The 23,163-nt window shown below is 42.8% G+C and overlaps 1 protein-coding gene and 1 long non-coding RNA gene across 7 annotated transcripts in view; one reads left to right on the top strand and one right to left on the bottom strand.

The window, feature by feature from the left end:
* Positions 1-988: 988 nt before the first annotated feature.
* CLN5 (CLN5 intracellular trafficking protein) lies at positions 989-11,722 on the bottom strand. 2 transcript variants are annotated; one of them, XR_006408884.3, is made up of 5 exons: positions 11,528-11,722; positions 8,445-8,610; positions 7,297-7,522; positions 3,942-4,636; positions 989-2,523 (listed from the first exon to the last, which is right to left on the bottom strand). XR_006408884.3 is itself a non-coding variant. In XM_044381880.3 (4 exons), exons 1-4 carry the CDS (start codon positions 11,680-11,682, stop codon positions 4,125-4,127), a joined length of 1,059 nt encoding a protein of 352 aa, XP_044237815.2. In that variant the 5' UTR covers positions 11,683-11,722; the 3' UTR covers positions 2,591-4,124. The 2 variants fall into 2 exon arrangements, 1 of the variants encoding a protein (XP_044237815.2); XM_044381880.3 differs by lacking the exon at positions 989-2,523 and having other exon boundaries at positions 2,591-4,636.
* A 48-nt stretch (positions 11,723-11,770) lies between these two features.
* The window catches only part of LOC130542911 (uncharacterized), a 55,852-nt gene continuing 44,459 nt past the window's right edge, over positions 11,771-23,163 (top strand). For 2 of the 5 annotated variants that reach the window (XR_008957802.1, XR_008957801.1), the window contains exons 1-3: positions 11,771-12,483; positions 15,648-15,818; positions 18,561-18,727. This is a non-coding gene — a long non-coding RNA (uncharacterized LOC130542911). The remainder of the gene's footprint in view (positions 12,484-15,647; positions 15,819-18,560; positions 18,728-23,163) is intronic. The other 3 variants (XR_008957797.1, XR_008957810.1, XR_008957803.1) reach the window with 2 other exon arrangements.

Consider the following 23,163-nt stretch of genomic DNA (forward strand, 5'->3'; position numbering starts at 1 on the left):
TTTAGAATAAGAATTTACAAAACAGATTATTTTGAAATAGAATTCTTAAAAGTCCTTAAACCCAGGTAGCCTTGTCATAGGGAAATGTCATCTATAAATCCATACAATCAGAATAGTTTGTTGTGTTTTTTTTTTTTTTTTTAAGTTTTATTTATTTTAGAGAGAGAGCTGGGTGTTGGAGCACAGGGAGAAAGAGTCCTAGCAGACTCCGTGCTGTGTGCAGAGTCCACTCGGCTTGACATGGGGCTTGATCTCATAACCTTGAGATCACAACCTGAGTATGACACTTAATGGACTGCGCCACCCAGGTGTCCCAAACGAGAATAGTTGCTAAACTATTGAAATTATTTTCATTTCCTGTCTTAACAGCTTCCAGAAAATAACTTCAATTTCCCTTGGTAATCTAGGCTGTTTTAACAATACTATCAGAAAAACAAAAAACAGGCATGACTAAAGATTAAATCAATTTACTGCATTCAAAGAAATTTTTATATTTACAGAAAAGCTTAGAATAGATAAATGGGAGGGGTTGATGTGAAGGCTCAGGCCTGAACTAGGCCCTTTAAGAAGCTGTAAGTAATCTGTACCCCATTCATAACTGAGAACAATCTTTGCAGACTCCAGCTTCGGTTCATCTGAGATTTTACTGTTACCAAGCAGCCACAAAAATTTTACCTGCTTCCTGACACCCAACTATCCTTTAAACACAAGGACATATAGGACATATACAACAGACACAAAGCCCTTTATTCCAGAAGTGAACCAAGAGCTTATCCTTAGAATAATCAGTCCAGTAAAAGAATATATTAAGTAGGGGAGAGAAAATGTAGATGGGCAAATTTGAGAGCGCAGGAATCTACTTGGACAATGAAGGGTAAATGGGAAGATGCTGGAAACAAACTTCAGCAAGCCCATTTGCCTTTGGCTGTGAACAGGGAAAAACGCGTGTGGTTCTAGAATACTGTTCTTTGTATAACATACCAACAACTTTTTTTTTTAAGATTTTTTTATTTATTTGACAGAGATAGCCAGCGAGAGAGGGAACACAAACAGGGGGAGTGGGAGAGGAAGAAGCAGGCTCCCAGCGGAGGAGCCTGATGTGGGGCTCGATCCCATAACGCGGGGATCACGCCCTGAGCTGAAGGCAGACGCTTAACGACTGCGCCACCCAGGCGCCCCACATACCAACAACTTCTAATTAATAAATACATACATACACACATACTCTTAAAGCAACTCAAGTCCCAAAAAATTCTTTTAAGTACCACCAGACCAGATTATAAAACTAGATGAAGTTTCCTAAGACTTATTTTTTCCCTGATTTGAAAGGAGCTGATACCGAGGGTTCCAAAGATTTTACAGTTTTAGCATTTTGACCTTTTGACTGTTTTCCTGTATGCAACTATTAAAACACATTTGATGACACTTTGTGAGTATACTTAATACTGAACCAGAATTAATAAGTGAGGATATATATTTATTCTAAAGCCCTAAATCAAACTTCAACAAAATGGTTTCTCTTAGAGGAAATTTTATACATTCATAACTCAACAGAAAAACAGAAATCACGTTTAAGTTATACAGATCAAAGGGCAGCAAAATTTAATTGACAAATTCCTCCCTGACCGTATTTTGGTTTCTCAACTACCATTTTGAAAGCATCTCTACTCCAAAAGCCCTACTTCATCTTATAAGTATAGTTCACAAGTTTGATAAATTCTTAAGTACTAATGTGATTTTTATGCTGTGTGCAATAGTCACCTGAGTCTACCTATTATTTTCACGGAATTCCTTCATTTGTTAATATTCTTAGGAACTGAAAAATACTGAATGTTTTTTAACTATTTAGAATCTTGCTTTAAAATTCAAGTTCCACATCCAGATGTCCTCATTTGCCTTTGCTACGAGAACCAAGTTCTGTGCTTTAGAGTTAACACAAATGTGGCACAAGAGTTTTTGCTTGTTTCCCCAATGCAGTTCTAGAAAATCCAAAATGGTTTTCCCAGATCTCTTTTCCTAAAAATCTGGTAGAAGTTGGCATTGCCCGATTTCAGCCACTAGGTGGTGATAACGCAAAGATCCCCACGTTTGTGACATTGAAAACAACTAGCAGGTTCAAGAGGCAAAATTAGGGGTGCCTGGGTGGCGCAGTCCTTAGGCGGCTGCCTTTGGCTCAGGGCGTGATCTCGGCGTTCCGGGATCGAGTCCCACATCCGGCTCCTCCGCTGGGAGCCTGCTTCTTCCTCTCCCACTCCCCCTGCTTGTGTTCCCTCTCGCTGGCTGTCTCTCTGTCACATAAGTAAATAAATAAAAAATCTTTAAAAAAAAAAAAAAAAAGAGGCAAAATTAATTAGGAATGTTTAGGCACTGTTAACATGAGTACATAGGCTAAATGGTAGGCAGTGAAACAGTTCTCCCCACGTAGCTGAGCAGATTTCGCCTTCGTGCTGCAGTAAGCAGAGTAATGCAGTGCTTCTCAAGCTATCTGGTGAAGGGAGTGGGTTTTTCAGACTGTTGTAGTGCCTATAGTTTTGAAAAAGAATTAAAATTAATTCCTAGACAAATGAAATAAAAACAAAGACATACAAAATACAAGCAATTTTTTTTATTAGATTCAGCAGAAACAAAATCACTTCAATAAGCTGCTGTAAAAGAAGTTTCTGAACGGCTTCCTAGCCTTATCTGTACTTGAGCAGAAACCTGCGGTGTTGGTGGCTGTGGTATGGGCACTGGTCTGAGGACTATACTGTGAGTAACCGTGAAACCTCGCTTGATAGTGTTTGCCATGCAGTCAACAGAACTGGATCAAAATGTGGCTCCGTTACCATTAGCTAGGTAGCCAGGGAAAGGACATTTAACCTTTCCAAGCCCCAGTGTGCTCATCTGGATCAGGTAAATAATACCTAAGTTTAGGCTTTGTAGGAGAACTCAGTGATAATGAACCTCTCAAGAGGCACTCAAATGTTAGTAGAAACTGAATAACATAATTAACATATTAACCGGATTGTGTCTGCTTCATCTTACTGGTGTTTTTTCCATGAATAGACCGTGTTCAGTTGATCATCAAACATTTAAAGGACCTTGAAACCTTGTTTGATGGCCCTAAATGGAAGCACAGCTACTTGGAGATCCTTGACAAAAACCTGTCCCCTGAGAAGCGTGCCCTCTTCTACCGAGCTGGCATCTCTACTGGCTGGAAGGACTCCAAGAAGAGTAGAGTCAGAGGGTGCCTGTTCACCCAGATGCATCTGCAGTCAGACACTTCCGTGTCCCATGTGTCTGAAGAACTGCAGAAGCATTCGACTGTCAGCTCAAAGTCTGGGGTATGACTATAAAACCCAGGAAAGGCTGGCGCGTAAACTACATTAGGCCAGATCAAGGATGGCACTTTGTTCTTTGATTCATCATCATAGCTCCCATTTACTGTAACTCTCCCATGACAGACAGACATGGCTTCAGTCTTTACAACAGTCCTGACAGATGAATCACCTTAGAGATAAGGACACTAAGGTTGAGAAACGCTAAGCTGCCTCAATCACAAAATGCCAGTTACTGGCTAATTCTAAAATGCTAGCTAGAAACTTGGCCTCTTTAACACTGTTTACCTCATCTGGAAGCACAAGTGCTGCAGCTACGGTGTCCAAATTGGTCTTTAAGTGAAGAGAACAAAAATCAAACTACTAGACCTGGTCCCAAAAGTTACAAAGCTGTAAAGTCAGTCTAAACCACCACCAAGTACTTAAATGAAAAGGCATAACTACTGTACCAGAAAAAAGTACCTCCCATCATGAAAATGTCACTGAGGGTATTTAAAAAATCTTGGCACATCATATCCACAATTTAAAAAATATGGGTCCAAAGATCCTATATATCTGATATGAACTGTAATTCATATTAACAAAGCCTTGGAGTTCGAAATCAAGATCACCTAACGTGCTTACTTTGGCCAATGCAGTAAGTTTCAGCTTCTCTCCCAAAAAAGTCCTGAGACGATAATGCAGCAATTCTGCCCAGTGCATTTCTGCTCCAAGGCAGAAAGGCCTAGGAAATCCACAAATGTAAAACCACCTCCTGAAAAACATATGCTGGTGATAGAAGGAAAAAAGAACAGTAGAATTAAACTTTTATAAACTAGAGAGTGTTTTGTTTCTGTCAGGTAAAGGGATTTCTTCATAAGTTATTTTAATAAAAGGGAATTTCATAGGTAAAAACCAGTATTCAAAATTATAAAACAAATAGAACTCTCTGTGTATAATCACTGCATCAAAAATTTGCAAGATACTGAAGAGAAATTCCTTAGTTGACGAATGTGGTTTGAAGGGGTAATAAAATTGTTTTATGGCTAAAGCAAGAGTCTTATTTCCTGTTGGCCCAAACACAGATGTTTCATTTCCCAAATAGGTAGGTTCTCCACTGTAAAGAAATATTCTTGTATAGTTGGTTTCTATCTTCTTGAACTCTGCTCCAAGTTCAGCCAACTTCTTATATGTTCTTAACACGAATTTAGAACAGTCGTAGGATTCAAACCATGTCTCCGCCCCTTTTTCTGGACTGGCTTGGACAGTCCATGTCTCGTAATAAATCCCCGTTTCATTGTCCTGCTTTACCCACTTTGCCATTTCATTAAATGTGCTTCCTAGGTAAAAAAAAAAAAAAAAAATTACTTACGTGAACATCAAACTTAATCATATTAGTTTCAAGTAAAATGTTCTAACCTGATGATTAAGGCCATGAATAAATAATAGTTTTATTATTATTATCTATTTATTATTTATAGTAATAGTTCCAAACCTGCATCTCATGATAGGAATCCAAGCTCAGCCAATTTTTATTCTACTTTTCAAGGCACAAGGTATCTCTGAATTGTAAACATGTAAACATGGTATATAAAGTCTTACATAAAATCATTTGAGGTATAGTCAAAAGCAAAATTATACACATGCAGAAGCCCTCTTTCTTTACCCCACTCAAAAAATCTTGGATTCAGAGGCAAAAGAAAGAAAACAAGGAAAAAATTGTGGAAGAGGTAAAAGTGAATGGGGCAAAGGCAGTGCTAAGAATGGAGGCGGGGGAAATGCAGAGCTCTTCTGTCATGCAGCACGGTATGCATACAGTATGAATGGCAGCCAGGGGACCAGCTACTCAAGAAGGCTGGCCTACTGATGTTACAAGAGAAAGTACTTACTATAACCTATCCACCTTGAATATTTGTTATTTCCCTTTTCTCTCTATACTTGCAGCTGTTGGGATTCTGCTTACAACCTTCCCACTAACCATACAAATTCTTCCAATGAAGCAACTGAACTGGAAATGTTTTTGGCCACGTTTGTGAACTATCCAGATTCCGGAACGGCTCACACTCTCCTACCACCTTGTACCAGACCAGAGGACTCTCTCCAAAAGTTAACAAAACACCATACTTTGCCTGGTTACAACCTCATCTGGGCATTTACAATGCCTAGTAGAGCTTGGCCCCGACATTTCACTGTCACCTTGTGTGAACCTTTATTCTTAAGTGCTCCAACTTGAGCCCATGAAATCAATACGTCGTGTCCTATAAAATGAATAGAGTGGCTGCTTTGATCAATTTTGTGGAATTAAAATTGTGGAATAATATAAAGCCTGTTTTCTTAGGACTGGGGATCCAGTTCTTAGTGTTCAACTTTAAAAAGTCACTGCTGTAATTAAGAGAGAATAATACTTCAAAACACTTCTGTAACATGAGAAAATATCAAGGAATAGGATTAATCACAAAGCAGATGGATAACTTGAAAGATTTAAGTACTAGCATATTACAAACTATTATACATGAAATAATGATCACTTGTTCATATCATACACTGATGTCAGAAAGAAAAATTTTCAGATGAGATAGGTGGACAGATAAAGGAGAAATGTGGAACTGGCCTGAAATGAAGAGTACGAACCCCAAGCACAGTTAAAAGAGAAATGGACTTTGATATTCTTGGGATGGTTTGGGGCACATCAATTAGAAAGTAGGAAGGAAGATCAGATAACAGCACAGTGTACAGTTAGATGACCCCCAGATGACATTTAAGACACCATTCTATTCCTGCTTCTACAACCGGACCTGTGACTTGAAGAGACTGGTAAGTCATGCTACCTGGTTGACCCTCGATTCCTTACTTACAAAAGGAAGAAGAGTGTTTTCTCGTCACTGAACTGTGAGATAACATGCTCCAAAATGCTGTACGAAGAGCTATCCAAGTGGAAAGCATGATAACATCCTCCAGTCCTGTGGTTCACTGAAGAATTCTTATCACAAACAGGGCTTTCATTCCAGATTATTTCCACTTTCTTGGAGAACACCAATTACAACGCAGAGCTCTATGAATCATACGGGCAAGCCCCCTACCTCTAGCATGCAATGACAGGCTCTTGCCCATTCTACACAGGAGGTAACGAGTCAATAAAGTCAAATGTCACCCCAGGTCACACACCAGTTTCTGATAAAAGTTCTGAACTATCTTCACCACTACCCAACAATGCAACACACATAGCAAAATTCCAAGTGTTTCAGCAACTTTCCAAAACATCCAAAAGAACAGAAAATCTTAGAGATAAAATATTTCAGTTGCTCGATGAGCCTTAAATCCATAAGATTGTGTGTATTTTGGGAAGCAATGTAGAGAAGTAGTTAAGAAAATGGTCAAAGGGGTTCACTGCCAGGGTTTCAGTCCCACTTACCTAGCTGTGTGACTTTAACCACTTTGTGCTTCAGTTTCCTCATCTGTAAAATGGTGTGTGTGTGTGTGTGTGTGTGTGTGTGTGTGTGTGTGTGTGGAATAACAGTCTCTGTCTTGGGGTGGTGGTGAAGATAAATGATGTGATATAGATTAAGCACTTGGAACCACTGCTGGGCCCAGAGTAAATCCCCATAAGCGGTAGCTACTAGTATTTCTTGACATAAAAGCACGTATCATCACTGAAAGTCTTTTTCCAGATACAGTTAACAGGACCTTTAATCAGTTACTCTGTCAGGCATTTTGTGGATTTTCTTCCACTATTTTATTTAGAAAGTCTAACTTAATTGCAGAAAACATTTGATCATTTCATTCATTTTTTACCATGGAATAGAGGAGAAACGCTACTCATCGTCTAAAGGTGACGACTGGCATAAGCAACAGTTTGGGTCAAAAGTTATTGCTTCCAGAAGTACATTTTGTACACTGACCTCTAAAGAGTAGAACATGACTGAAATGCCTCAATGAAAGTAATTTTTTTCATTTGGCTATTGATGCAATCAGCAAATACTGCCATATTTTTGAAACTTACCTGATATGGTTGCTACTAGAACTAATGTCCCATTTTCCTTCCAGTGAATATCATCAATTCCTTCAAAAAAGCAGGCAGCTCCTTGATTACACCAGAAAGGGGCATTCATTTCGGGTCGGAGATGGGGAAATGTACAGTTTCCAAGCTGGAAAAGTTCATACCATTCCATTGTGTAGTTCTTGCCAGTTAAAGTACTCTTGAATCCAATGGCATCATGCATAATTTTCTGTGTAAAGATCATACACGTATAAAAGCATTTGTGAAGGAACCACTGGCCCAGGAACCAAATGGGAGAAGATGTAACATACCACAACTGTGTATCAAGGAGAACAACTGCTCAGCTATTCCTCTTCCATATTGCTATTCTTGTGTCCACCGTGCGGCTCCCCAAATTCCAGGCCCTCCTCCACTCTGGTTTTGACCACTGCTGCTTACCTCAGAGAGTAAGGATGTTTGCTATACGGACATGCTCTTAATTTGCTTACAGTTTAAAATGAGTTCGAGAAGCTCTGTGCCAGTCTCAGGAAGTCTATATACTTTACAGGGCGATGAGAGGCTCAAATGGTGAGCTAACCTAGGAAAAGTGTGTACAGCAGGGACTGGAAGTGAAGTGTTTCCTGCCTGCCTTGCACCTTCCTCTGGGCTTCTTTTCTTACTTTCCAGGAGATGGGTGCAGGAGGCGGGTACGGGGATGGGACAGCAAAAGGGATTAAAGCAGCTGCATTCGTTATTGTTTGGATCACAAAGTATGGTAATATATTTTGACTATACATTTGGAAGATTTTATTTATTATTTATTTATTTATTTGAGAGAGAGAGCTTCCAAGCACATGCGTGCCCTCAAGAGGGGGGTGCGGGGCAGAGGGAGAGAGAGAGAATCTCAAGCAGACTCTGCCCCCCCCAAGCACGGAACCAAGGCAGGGCTGGATCTCATGACTCCAAGATCATGACCTGAGCCAAAACCAAGAGTCAGACGTTTAACCAGCTGAGTCACCCAGGAGCCCCACTGACTACTCATTTTAAACATGCCAAGAAGAACTACAATTAAACATTATCTCAATCAGCCCTTTGAACAGCGATTAGTCCCTCAAATCCACTTAATAAATCATTTAATTAACCAAAGTTATACGATCAAGATGCAGCCTTACCAAGTGTCCCAGGAGGTTCCCATATTTAAATTCCCATACTGGGGCTTGTAACCGAAAGACTTCAATGACATCATCACCTTTCATAACTGGGATAGGTGAGCCAGTTGGACAGAATGTGTACTTAGCTTGACAATAAGGATCTGGTTCTGGACGGAAGGAAAAGCGTCTAATAAAGAAAAAGAAACCACTAACTTAGATTCTAATAGGAATTTGGTTCCTCTTACACATTTTAGCATCCAGATTTTAGTATCACTGTCAATAACATTTTCAGAGAAAACATTCAAAAGTTTAGCCCATAGTGTTTAAACATTTTATCTGTTATATGTGAGCAAACTCCAATAATGTCTTTACTTATTTTTAAAGATTTTATTTATTTATTTGACAGGGAGAGAAAGTGCAAGCAAAGGGAGCAGCAGGCAGAGGGAGAGGGAGAAGCAGGCCCCCCACTCAGCAGGGAGCCTGAAGCGGAACTCGATCCCAGGACCCTAGAATCATGACCTGAGCTGAAGGCAGACGCTTAACCAACTGAGCCACCCAGTGGCCTCCAGTGATATCTTTAACAGCAAGTGATACTTGAAAAGCACTTTGATAAATGCGTGCTTCTCTGTTTTCTGCTCCCTTTGTGAAAATCTTGAAGACAGGAGGCTTAACTTAAAATGTTGACAGATCAGACCTAATTCAATAGACAAACATTTACTGAATAAAGGAGTATTTTTCAAGTAATATTTAATTTCCTAAACAATCCATGTTAAGATTCCAAAATAATTAAGATTAAATAGAATATATTTTCTATTTTCTTAAGAATTAACCAACAGGAGTGCCCCTCTATTTGCTAGATGGGATGTGGCCCAACTTACGAATTGTTTAATAAAGCCAATGAGATCTTTAAAGTTAAACAATTTTAAATAATGAAATTAACCAATGATCCTTCAGCCAGTATTTATTAAAGCTCTACTATGTGTAGGATACTACACTAGGAAGGAGGAAAACAAAATGAAAATGATGTTCCCTTCAGAACTGGGGGCTGGGAATCCATTAAACACGTAAGGAAGTGCGGTGTGGTAAGTGCTAAAGAAATACGCAGAGTCCTACGGGCACAAAAAAGAAATCGCTTCTACCTGATGTGGGGATGGGAGGGCAAAGAAGAGATGAAGACCTAGCTTAGGTTTTTAAAATACTTCCAAAGGTCAGGACACAAAAGCAGAGAAAACATTAAGTATTACAAGACAGAAGGTAAATAAGACCGTAAAATAAGGAATTTGGGCTTCAGGGCAGGAGAGGGAGGCAGGGACTGTCATGTGGCATGACACAGAGCGAACCGCAACCCCTGGACTTCTACAGCTGGCGAGGAATGAGCCTCTGAGCGAGCTTCAAGGATTGTTAAGTGGCGGCCCTGGTCTGACTGGATTTGCACACAACAAACCTTATTTTATGAGTTAGAAGAGGGCGGTGAGAGAGGGGAAATTAAGGCAGAGGTCAGTTAGGAGGTTACTGTAGTAATGTGACAAGAGAAGACCTCCCCCTCCAGAAGGCCATGGCAATGGGACAAGGGGGCGGACTCTAGAGTGGACACCCCTATCACCGTCTGTATTTGGTTCTGCAAGATACCGATGAATGAAAGACGCTGCCTCCATCTATCCTCTAAAAATCCTGGATCTCTAAGGTTTTAGACAGATCTGTTCTTTTATAACCCTAACACATCAACAAAAAATTCTATTTTAAGAATTAAAATATTGATGTTAGCCAAAAATATTAACAATAGGCTCCTCAACGTTTGAGACTTAGGTATACTTACTTGTTTTATAGGTACTCATCTGGTTTAAACAAATACATAACTATATACAGCTTTCACTTGCCCAAAGCTAAATCTCTTGTAGGTCAAGGGTAATTTCAAAAGCATAATTTGTGTCAACTTAATCAAGTTAAATTTTACTATATTCAGTAGAGAAGATTAAATATAATTTAATACACGAAACTTTTATAGAAACACGAAGTTATAGTCCATGCCTTGCCCTAGTTTTAAATCAAGTAGTTTTGGATTTACGATCTCTTCCTTATTTTATTGAACATTTAATTTTTACTTCTAAGATTGTAGTTTTTTTCAAGAAAACCCAAACTTCTCTTTTCATATATATGAAGCAAAACAAGGAAGTGGTGCAAACCATTTAGAGAGCAGAATACACTAATATCTGGGCTTGACAACAGCTGGCGTTTACTAAATGTAATCCTAACAAACCTGGGGGAAATGCTACTATTCTAACTCAGGACATGTGGTTACAAAGATACGGAGTATGGAACAGCTAGCGATGGTGGTGCCCGATTTGACTGGAACCCAGAACTCTCTCCTGATCACTAGGTTAAACTGCCTCCCCACTCACTATTTTGTCATCCGAAATAGTTGTGGGTTTTCAAAAGCCCTGCCTGGTGTTGACAGCGTGTTTTGTTTCTGTGTATTTAACCACCTGACCATCTTACTCTGTGTAAATACTTTTCTAGGTCAGAGGCTCCAATCAGCTTCACAGGTTTGCAGTCTCTGTCCTGGTCTTATGACTACATCCCACACCCAGACTGGAAACGGGGGACAAACGAGTCACCAACCTTCCTGGGGAGCCCGAGTCCACGGGGGCGGGGGATTCCAAGGACGCGTGACTTTTAGGGATAAAAACGGAAAGTCCCAGAGAACCCCGGCCAGTAGGTCATGCTGTACATTGTGCCAATGGGTATGCGCTCACCATAACTAACGACGTGCAGGACGTTAAGTAATAAACGCGATATTCAAAGTCTCCCCAAACTATTCAAACAGTCTGTTACTTGTATCTAAAAGTCACTCAATAAAATGACATTATTCCCCGTTTCTTCCATGATTAGGGACGGTCCTGAGCCTAGGTCACCTAGAAACTGGCGCAAGTGTCCCGAGAGGAAGAAAGACCCCAGGGCGGCGCGCGGATGACAGCTGCGACTCCGGCGCTCTCAACGCGGTCCTTCCCCGCGCCAGGAGAGACTCTGGGCCCCGGCACCCCGCCCCGCCAGCCGCGGCCGTGCGCGCGCCCACCCCGCCGTGCCCGCGCGCCGCGCGCACTCACTTGTAGGGCACGGGCCACTGGCGCCGGGAGGGGCCGGCCGCGGCCGTCGCCAGCCACAGGAGCGCTAGGGCCCAGCGCCAAAGCGCGCACCACGGGGCCGCACTCGCGGCCCGTTGCCCCTCGACCCCCAGGTCGGCGCTCCCCGCCTGCGCCATGTGGCGGCTCCCGGTGCTTCCGGCGCCTCCCCAGCCCGGCGACGCGGACGGCCCGCGAGCTGAGCATGCGCGAAGCCACGCCCCCCGCGCCGCGCCATCCCCGGACCGGGCCACTCGGGTCCGGCCGGTCCCGCCCTCTCCCTGGCCGGAACCTGGGCTCGGCGGCGCCGGACGCCCTCCTGAGCCGGAGGGAGCGGAGCCCTTCCGTGCAGAGCTTTTTCCTGTCCGCAGAGGCCCGCACGGTGGCGGCTTTCAAACTTTGCCGACCGGGAAGGTGCTTGGGTCGGAGCATTCCATCCGGGCCTCGGAGCCTGCTTTTTCTGAAAGTGACCCAGAATGCCCAGTGCTTCTGGCGCCGCGTTTCAGTTTAAAGTTCACCGCTTCTTTGGAGCTGTTTTCTGACCGCCGCTCAACAACTACCACCCAAACCAAACCAACAACAAAAAAATCCAGCTTTGGGCCTCTCCTTTGGATTCTCTAGCACGGAACTCTCACCCCGCCACACAGGGTCCAGACTAGGTGACAACAAACATATGAGTGAAAGAATCTTTACTTGGCGGTGGTGGTGCAGTGAGGACAACAACAGTGGAGGAATGACTGGTCCTCCCCCGACCTAAGCCAATGGCCAGCGCGATATACAGCCCACGATACTACTCTAAACGCTCTTTAATCCACTCCACCCCTTGCCCCCAGACGTTCTTCCTTGTTGGGATCTACCACTTAAGTGGGGAAGATTCTACATTACCCTTCTTTGACTCTTCATCCACCTCAAGAAACAAGGGGATCCACGCCCTGCCTCTGGTGAGATATCTGACTTCAAAGATATTGACTTATGTCTATAGTACATTAAAAGCGTTATAACTTATAGTCACCTGTTTTACGAGGGAGCAACTTGCCTTCAGTTCACAGACAACACTTGTGAACCATCACAGTATTTGTAAGCATATTGGAATAAGTGAGATGGCTGCAGTGGCCCTAGGCGACCACATGACCCGTGCTGGGAATGGAGGGAGCGGCACTGGCTTCCTCAGGCCTGCTGGGCCTTCTCAGGGCTGATGGGAATTAGTCCCTACCCCCATCCTCTCTCCCCTTTGCCCACTTGTTGCACCAGGTTGGGGAATTTTGTGGAGATTCAGGCAGAGCACCATTTTAACACCCACTTATCTAAGTGATTAAGTGGATGCAGTCGTAGCTCTCCTGCATACCATGACTCAGTTCAGAGTCGCCAAGGCTGAACCGACCTCCAGAAACCCCACACATGGTGGGGAGGGGTCAACACATCCTAGCTATGACAGCTGAAATGTAATGTTCAATTTGAAAGGCACCCACAGGGTTCCCGGTGGGTATTTACTTGAGCATGGCTTACCACTGAACAGCTCTCCAAAGTAACAATGGACGAATAATGGGATCATATGCTAGAGGGCCGCAGTGGAGCTTCCCATCCTACTCAGGACTGCCCAGAGCTGTAGAAACAAGCTTCAGGTTGACCACGGTCCATGGTGGGGATCTCCTCTCTTGGGACTACAGTCTCTTCATTCTGTGTGCAGGGAGCTCTAATGGTGAGAAAGCAGTCCCTCATATTAGCCCTAACTCAGCCTCTCAGTAGCTCCCATCTGCTCTGGTCTGGTTCTGCCTTCTGTTCCTTTTGGCTATGAGCCCAGCATCCCAGGCTAAAGATGCTGATAGACTCTTGTTGCTTGATACCTCATTGTACTGACTTCTCTTTAGTTCATGGTTTTTAAATCTTGAAGATCCATCAAAACATGGATTGAATTTTAATCCAATTGGTTTCCCTTGGGTCCTTGCTCAGTTAGCTTAAGAACACTCAGAACATTACTGTAGTCTGATGAGATCATGTTTATCAACCATTACACTGTTGCCCACCAGTGGAACTGTATGGCATCTCCTCAAGCAAAGGAAAAAATAGAGTTATAGGATTCTGGGGTAGGGTAGAGTTTAGGAGAAATTTAAATTTTCATCTTCACTTCCACCTTGGACAGGTGGATCTGGTTAATTTCATGAAGCAACTGCAAGCCAATCTGTTTCCAGAATTACTTGTTTAAAGACCAGTCCACTTTTTTTCTTTTTTTTGCATCTTTCTTGCCCTTCAGAATGTTTGAAGCTTTTTTTCTTTTTACTAATAATGGGATATATATGTGCTTAGAATCTCTCCCATAGATCTATCCCACGTTTAGGAGATACTACTCAGTTTTGTAAAACCAAAAATACAGGGAAGAGAGAATGTGTAGAATATTAATATGTATTTTAATCAAATACAAAGTTTAATAACAGGAGGCTAAAACATGATCATATGCTTTCAAGTCCTAATGATGCCGTCTCAGAAAGTCAAGGGACATTTGACTCAGACCAGCCTTATCCAGTTCCTGGAGAAGTGGGCTTGCAAGTTTTGGGGTGGGGTAGAAATCAGTGAAGAAGGTATGACACCAGGGGCCCCAGTATAGAGATGCCTACCCTGAGCTTCCTTCCTTGCCTCCTAATCCTCATGGCTCCCCAGGTCACTCCCCCTGCTAGATCCCCAGGATCTAGCGCCTGGGGAAAGAGGAACTGTTTCTGATGGCAGACGGAGGGTGTTGGGGGAGTGATAATCCAGAGCTTGGTTGTGTTGGGTGCCTGGAAGTGGGTCAAGTAAGAGCTTCCAAATGGCCTACTTTGGGTTTTTGGCATTAAAACCTCTGAGATTTTAGGGGCACCTGGGTGGCTCAGTCAGTTAAGCATCTGCCTTCTGCTCTCGGGCTCTGATCCCAGGGTCCTGGGATAGAGCCCCGAGTCAGGTTCCCTGCTGAGCAGGAAGTCGGCTTCTCCCTCTCTCTGAGATTTTAACTCAGAGCCCTGAGTTTGTGAATTTTATTTCCCACTTGCTTTAGATCAGTGGTCGCTGACCCTGACAAATGATGAAATCACCTCAGGAGATTTTAAGACATACTAGTGCCCAAGCTAGTGTTTCAGCCCCAGAGGTTCCCATGTAACTGGGCCTCACCCTCTCCGGGTGATTCTAATATGCAGCCGGGCCTGAGAGTCCCAGCTCTTGAAAGACTTTAAAGATAGATTTAATCAACTCTTCCCTGGTTTTGAGCCCTCTGTATTCCTATCTATAAAATCAGATCCTCTCAGGATGGCTGGATGGCTCAGTTGGTTGAGTGTCTGCCTTCGGCTCAAGTCATGATCCCCAGGGTTCTGGGATTGAGTCCCGCATCGGGCTCCTTGCTCAGTGGGGAGTCTGCTCCTCTCTCTGCCTGCTGCTCCCCTTGATTTGTGCTCTCGCTTTCTCTGACAAATAAAATTTTCAAAAATAAATGAAATTGGTTCCTCTCTTCCATCTCTTTGAAAAGCATGTATGGTTGATCCTTGAACAACACGGGTTTGAACTTTGTGGGTCCACTTATACACAGAATTTTTTAAAATATGATACAGTGCTGTAAATGTATTTTCTTTTATGATTTCCTTAATATTTTCTTTTCTCTTAGCTTACTTCATTGTAAGACTACAGTATATAATATATGTAACATACAAAGTATGTGTTAATCAACAGTTGACGTTACCAATAAGCCTTTAGGTCAACAGTAGGGTATTGGTAGTTTTCGACTGCCTAGGAGCTGTGTTGTTCAAGGGCTATGCGTATATATGTGTACATATATATGTACACACATACACATACATCACTGTGTGTGTAGATAGATAGATAGTAGAGAAGTGTATGTATTTATTTGGAAACCAACCTCTTTCTGTTCTTTCTTTCTGGAAGCTAATTTATAGCTCCCCCACCAAGAAGTCCCCTGCAGTTTCTTCCTTGTGGCTGCTATTTGTAGTTGGTGTTGGCCATGAAGGCATACGGAATTACTTAGTGGTTTTCTGACTTTCCTTCCTGGCTTAGGCTCTGAGATTGATTTACTTGATTATTTTCATAGAGGCAATGACATCATTTGTTTTTATTTCTATTTTTGAAGGTGAAGCTATTTGCTCCTAATGCTGAGCAGATGTACATTGTTAATCACTTGAAAGAGAGCCCAGCAGAAGAGAAGAGAACTGTGCTGGAGGAAAGTGCCAGGAGAGCCCATGGGGACACACAAGATTTGGCAGACCTGAACTCCAGCAAGCTCGAAGCTGTCATTATACCGGTGAGTTAGCTGAAAGCTGTGAGGCCAACTGTTCATTTTAATTAATGTTCACTGACTTTAAACCCCTTTCCAGAAAGATCGGTGCAGACTCAGCTACCATTTTGAAGCCTCCGTGCCAGGCTCTAGGTCACGGTTCTCCAACTTTGCTGCACATGAAAGTCCCTTGGGAAGCCTTTAAAAGGTCTCAGTGCCTGGGTCACACCTGAGACCAGTCTCATCAGACTCTCCGGGGGTGGAAACAGGTGGTGGTGCTTCCTGATGCTCCGCAGGTCCTCCCAGTGTGCGGCCAAGTTTGAGAACCAGTGCTCCATCAAGAGTGACTAGTGGTTCCCAGGCTTGGCTGCACCTGGAATCACCTGGTGGGCTTTAAACGACACCTGCCTGTGTCCCTATGGCCTGGATTTTGGAATTTTTAAGATTCCTAAATGATTCTCATAGGCAGGCAAGTTTGGGAACCACTACTCTATAAAGGCACGTCTCTAAGCGTAATAGGTGCGTGAATCACCTGGAGATCTTGTTACAGGTCAGGTTCTGATCCAGCTCCCAGGTGACAGGTGGCGTGTGTCATGCAGCCCACATTTTGAGGCCTTGAGATTCTGGAAATCACAGTGGGGGGTTGCTTGTTTCTGGATCCTTTCAGTGCAGGAATCACTTTATAGATAGGTGACTCCACCTTTTAAAATAAATGAATGATTTAAAGTATGATTGTCTTAGATGTTTTTTACTTCTTTTTATTTAATCCCCTCATAAGGAACTGTGTGTTATGTATTGGTCTTTTTCAAACTAAACAGTTTTAGTTTGTTTAGTTTGTTTAAACACTTAAAATCAGTTTTATTTTAAGATTATTATTTTTAAAGATTTTCTTTCTTGAGAGAGAGAGTGCACGTGCCTGTGCACGTGCACAAGCCAGGGGAGGGGCAGAGGGAGAAGGAGAGAGAGAGAATCTCAAGCAGACTTCTCCCTGAGCATGAGCCTGACACATGACCCTGAGATCATGACCTGAGCCAAAATCAAGAGTCGGATGGATGCTTAACTGACTGCACCACCCAGGCACCTTTATTTTAAGATTATTTTTTTAAATATTTATTTATTTGAGAGAGAGAGAGAGCAAGAGAGAGCACGAGGGAGAGGGAGAAGCAGGCCCCCCGCTGAGCAGGGAGCCGGAATCAGGGCTCCATCGCAGGGTCCTGGGATCATGACCCGAGCCAAAGACAGATACTTAACTGACTGAGCCACCCAGGTGCCCCTATTTTAAGATTATTTTAAATGTTCACAATATTCTTGAAATCTTTGAAGGTGGTTTGGAAATGTCCTACAGTGGGAATCAGAAATCATTGTTTTAGATAAGGAGTGTGTTGCTGTGGATACTTACATGTCTATCTGAACAGGTTGCTTACTGCTATTTTACAGACATAGTATTCCAGATATCTATTGCTGGGTAACAAGCATCACCAAAATTTAGCATCTTCAACAATAATTTATTATCTTTCCGGGTTCTGTTGGTTGACTGGGCTTAGCTTGAGCTTCGCTTGAGATCTCTCTGGCAAGCTGCAGACATCTGAAGGCGTGGCTGGGCTGGAAGACACCACCATGTCGTTTGCACACTGGTGTCTGGTGCCTGAGCTGGGACTGGCTGCAACAGCTGAGAAGTGGCTGCACAGCCGTCTGGCCATTCCCTGTGGCAATCTTGGGCTTCCTCGTAACCTATAGACCCCAGGGTGTTTGAGCTTCTCACATGAGAGCTGGCATCCCTTAGAACAACATTCCAAGAGACCCAGGCTTTCCTCTTCTGCACTAGCCACAGATGTCCCTCAGTGTCACCTCTGCCACATTCTCCATTGATCAAAAGGGAGATTAGATTCAAAGAGAAGAGTCTACAAAAGGGAATGGATACCAGGAGGCATGGATGTCGGGCACATTTCTGGAGACTTGCTACATACTATATATCCAACATAAATTTAAATATCTCTTTACAAAACATGGGGGGGTGTAAGGGAGATTAATTTTATTTGAGCTGCTGGTGTCTTGTAGATTTATTCTTTTTTTCTTTCACTGCAAATAGGTATGCCCTGAGACAACTTTGTAAAGATTATTGCCCTTGAGATCTGATGTTAAAATTAGTTTTCACTTCTAAAATGGTGTTACTTGTAAATCAATAAAAAAATTACAGTGATTTAAAAAAAAAACTTTTATTCTAATACATAAAGATCCAATTTTGTTTTTAGGAGGAATGAAGTTATCTCAAATGCTCTTTAAAAAATATATTTCTACTTTCTACCACACTTGAAATATTTAGCAAAAATTTTTATGATGATGGGTATCCCACCTTGTGTCTTCAGAATTTTACTGTTAATGCAAAATGTTTATTATGTTTATTATTATTATTATTTGGTTAATATAAATCCTTTATGTCTGTAAAATCCACTTTCTACAAGGGCTACACTGAAGCCATGTAAACTCCCTAAGGATTGATTGGGTTTGTATTTCAGCATTTGACACGAGCTTTTTACAAAAGGATCTCTGAGCAACTTTGACAAATACAGGTGGCTATTCTGACTTTTAAAAACGAAGTTAATGAATTAATTAAATCATTGCCAACCCCAGAAGACTTAAAGGAATGTTATTTTCCCATTTTAATCGTGGGTTATTGTTCTCATCTGCCTTCATTCTTTGCTTACGACGTAATTGTCCATAGGTTCTTGTCAGCTGCCTCAAATAATCCTGGGTTTCCTCTCTTTGTAGGTGATTTTGGGGTGGCCCAGAACTGCCCCGTCAACAGTTCTGTAAAGGACTCTTTCAGTTGAATTTCCCACGTGCTGGCAGCAGACACGTTCCTGCTGTGAAGTCACAGTGGGTCAGGATAACCGTGTGGATGGAGGGAGAGAAAAGGATGAAAAGCTTCCTGCCTGGTAAGTGGGTTCTACGGCATTTTCCCGTTTTCCTTCCTCCAAATGAATATCTTTGTGACTATGAGTATCTATGAATATCACTGCATTCCTGGTAGCTTAACAAGTTATTCATTGGCACGGGGGTGAGGGTGGACATGGTAAGGGACGGTGCTTTCAGATGATGAGACCAGCTGGCTTTGAATCATAGGGAAAACGTATTCTTTCGAAATACATTTGGCTTACTCTGTGAGAGACAAATTTCAGTATAGCAGTTCTCTTGTATGATCTCATTCAGCTGTATGGATCAAATTATCCTTGCTTTAATTATTTCCTATTGATCTGAGTACATCCAGCCTGCCTTTCTCTTACTAAGTGAATATTTAAATGAAGCTTTATGTTGGAACAGATTTCTTCTGTGCGCAGTGCCTGTGGGCTTTTGTTCCAAATACTGCAGCATTTGAGAGGCTGATCATTTTAACCCTCTTCACAGTCAGGCTGTCGATTGCCTAAGAAGCATTTTCTTCCACCCAGGTATCCTCTCTTCTGAGAGGTTCGATGATGCTGCCGGTGCCTCTGCCATATAGAAGCCCGGCTGCGTGCCGCTGCGGGGAGGGGGGTCCTGCCAGGATGCTGCTAACAGAATGGCCCAGAGGTGGCCCCTCCGCGAGAGCTGTGTGGAGGAATTGGCCAGACGGCTGCGGAGGCTTCTGAAGGGATTTGAAAAGTGTTGCTTTAGTTATAATATTTAGAAGAACCTGTTCAAGTAAAAACAGCTCCAACCAAATGAGGTACACACTTTATCACTCACGGAGAGGTGCTTTCAGTGTGATCCTGACTCAAAGATTAAATAAGGGTCACTGAATTATTCAGAAATACATGGTTTCTAGACAAGCACACTTTCACTTCTGTCTTTCATTTTTTAAAGTCAGAAATGACTCTCATGCCATATTTCAAACAGATGGGCGTTGGGCTGTTCCAAAGGCTTTTTCCTGAACCTCCAGGTTGGCTCCTATAAGGACACCCAGCTGTAACTCGGGGGGTTGAATTGTCTTTACCAAGAATGACAGCAGAAAGTAGGGAGAATTTAAGTGAGATGATGACATCTGGATGTTGATTTCTGCATTTGCAGCTGAACTAGATGACTAAACTAATCTTTGTGATTTCTGTGAGGGTTTTCTGCTCTTTATGACTCAGATAAAGCCATGACACTTTTAACAGTTACTGTGTGTCATACATTCTTTTGGTGTCCTCTACAGCTGACCGTGGCTGGGCACCCAGGGTTTAGCAGGAGCCGGAGAAGCCTGTGCAACACTCATCTGTTTTGGAGTGTTTCACTTGCTATGAACTGTCCCTATACTTTTTTTTTTTTTTAATACAGAGTAGGGGAAGAGAGGGAGAGTAAAACAATCTCACAGAGTGATAAAAACCTGCAACACTGCAGGTAGATTTCGTGGGGATGGAAAGAGACGACACACATGCACATGCACGCAGGCGCACGCCTCTGCTGAAGGAGAAGCCGCAGATTTAATTGTGACCTTGCCCCTCCCTTCAGTTCCCTGGAGCTTTGCTCTGTGCGGGGGAAGTGCTGCGTTTCTCCAGCGCCAAAAAAAGCTTCTGTTGTCACAGGTTCTGCTTAGGCCCAGAAGAACCAGAAAGGATGAGTTCCACCTTTGGCAGGTTCACATTCTCACCGGGGGTGGGGGTGGGGGTGGGGGGAGGTGGGGGGAACGTGTGAGGACTCACAGCTGGCCCCGAGTAGGTACAGAACACTTTCCTTGTCTCTCCGCTCACAGCTTAGGGATTATAAACTCATGATTGGTAAGAGGTTTTTGTCTGTTTTGTTGACCGCTTGATCACCTGCACCAGGAACACCGTCTGGCATATGAAGCCCTTGATAGAAATTTGTTGATAATAAAAGCCGACCATTTACAAAGCGTCACCAAAGAGATTCCCCTACATAAGCTCTTACAGACCTTAAGGTGGGGATGTAGAGGGCTTAATCTGACTGTGATATCTTTTTTAGATAAAGGCTTCCGAGCAAAGTTGTTATAAAATATAATATATAAAAATACCCTTTAAAGTCACATATTCTCGGGGCGCCTGGGTGGCTCAGTCGGTTGAGCATCTGCCTTCAGCTTGGGTCATAATCCCAGAGTCCCAGGATCGAGTCCCAAGTTGGGCTCCCTGCTCAGCAGAGAGCCTGCTTCTACTGCCCCTTACCCTGTGTGCGCTGTCTCACTCTTTTTCTCTCAAATAAATAAATAAAATCTTTAAAAAAAATAATAAAGTCACCTATTCTCATTTTTAGTGCCTGGGTTAAAATCATTACCGCTCTTTGGTCTGTGACAGCCTTAAGCTGCTGGGGCCCTCCGTTTTAGTTAATACGGTGATAGAACACACAGCTTGTAGAGCTGCCAGTGCTAGAGAGCAGAGACAGTTCCTGGAGTGGAGGCGAAGTCCAATTTTTCTGTGCCGCGTCCCTGTACCCTACAAAACCACACAAATAGGAAAGAAAGGCACTTCAGGATGGGAAGCGTTGTGCAGGAAAGAATATAGCAGGCCTCAAGCTGCTATCTTTATTAAGGCCTATTCATGAGGTTCGTCCTTGGCTGGCCTCTGGGAGCTTGGCATTTAACCCACTCCCTGACTGATAAAAGTAGTTCGCTCTGCCAAGACTGTGCAGACATACTTGTTCAGCAGACAATTATGCCGAACACCTGCTTTCCTTCTTTGAGTTTGGGATTATGATCATTGCTGGGCGGAGGGGACCTACATGACCAGACACTATTAAAAACCTTGGGTGCTAAGTCTCTCCCCGGGGAGAAAGAGTGTACACACTTAAATGAATTTTTCACTCCTGGAGAGAGGAGTACACTTGTGTGTCTCCTGACTGGTGGGAAGGGGTGTCAGAAGCCTCCAGACTCTGCCAGTGGCTTTTCCTCTAGTTGATCCTGTCATGTATCCTTTCACTGTAATAAACCTTAACCATGAGTAAACTCTGTGCTGAGTCCCCTGAGTTCTTCTAGTGATCCCTGAATGTGCGTGTGGTCTTGCGGATCCCCAAAACACACTAGCCAGCACTGGGGTTCCTCGGGTGTGTCTGGTGACAGGTAGTTTGACTCAAGGCCTTGAAAGTGTGCCGAGGATGCAGGAACACAGAGAGGGTGCTGGCATGAGCCGCTCTCTGTGCTGGAGCCTTGGTCCCAGTCTCGGGTGGGTTTTCTCCCTGGTGGTCTGGCCTGATGCATGTGGTGGACTCATTGGCCTACACGTGGAGCCTGTAACACAGTGGCATCCTTTGTGCCACCCACAAGGGGAAAGCAAGCATTTGCCACTCTGCCTAGACAGCAGGTCAGAGCAGCCCAAGTAAGTAAATCTCATTTTAGTGATGTGGGGCTTAGCATAAGTACTCCATTTTAGGTCTGTTGTCTTGTTTGTAACAGGGGTTATTTGAGGATATTATTACTAGCCCTTAGATCTTGCCCCTAGAAATTTCTGAAGTGTATAAAGATAGGATAATTAAATTGTATCTGAAGGCCACCATAGAAATCACCACGTTGATCTCCTGTTTTATTTACTGTTTATTTACTCTTCAAACAAATTAATCACAGTTACCTGATACGTCTTATCAAACAGCATAATCCAAGTGATAGAGAGCCAGCCATAGAAAATTCTACACATTTCTAAGTACTGTTTTAGCTACATCCTACAAATTTTGATGTATGCTGTTTCTGTTATCAGTTGGTTCTAAATGTTTTATAATTTTTATGACAGTTTCTTCTGTGACTCAAAGTTACTTGAAGGAATTTTTATTTCCAAACGTTTCAAGCTTTTCTAATTATGTTTTTTTATATTGAATTTAAACTTAATTGCATTATGATTAGAGAAAGTGATTTATATCTTCCAGTCCTTTGAAAGGCTGTTAAGACTTACATTACGGCTCAGTATGTGGTCACAACCATATAGACACAACTATAGAGATAGAAAACGGATCATTCGTTGCTGAGGGCTGGAGGTGGGGATGGGGATTAATCACAGGCCCGCTCGAGGAGTTTTTGTGTTTTGTTGTTTTGGCATGACAGAAGTACTCCAGGCATTCTGACTAGCTCAGTTGGTAGAGCATGCAGTTCTTGATCTCAGGCTGTGAGTTTGAGCCCCACACTGGGTGGGGAGATTACAAAAAATAAAATCTTAAAAAAAGAAGTACTCCAAAACTGGGTTGTGGCAGTGTTTGCACAACTCTGTAAATTTACTAAAACTCATTGAACTGTACACTCAAAAGAGATGAATTAATGATATGTAAATTAGATGCTCATAAACGTTGTCTTTAATGTATACATAGTCTTTGTATTTTTTAACTGGATTATTTAGTCCATTTATTCTTTTTGTAATTATAGATATATTTGGATTTTTTTCCTGTTGTTTTGTATTGTGTTTTCTGTATGTTCTACCTTTTT

This window comes from Ursus arctos, unplaced genomic scaffold, assembly GCF_023065955.2.
Source record: "Ursus arctos isolate Adak ecotype North America unplaced genomic scaffold, UrsArc2.0 scaffold_10, whole genome shotgun sequence".
Taxonomy (NCBI): domain Eukaryota; kingdom Metazoa; phylum Chordata; class Mammalia; order Carnivora; family Ursidae; genus Ursus; species Ursus arctos.

What these genes read in the sequence shown, in the direction of transcription:
- CLN5 (XM_044381880.3), bottom strand. Translation starts at nt 11,682, where the DNA reads ATGGCGCAGGCGGGGAGCGCCGACCTGGGGGTCGAGGGGCAACGGGCC. An exon ending in GGAACCTCCTGGGACACTTG is followed by an intron (nt 7,523 to 8,444) that starts GTAAGGCTGCAT and finishes ATCTTTACACAG; the next exon opens with AAAATTATGCATGATGCCAT. An exon ending in TCTAGTAGCAACCATATCAG is followed by an intron (nt 4,637 to 7,296) that starts GTAAGTTTCAAA and finishes TTTTTTACCTAG; the next exon opens with GAAGCACATTTAATGAAATG.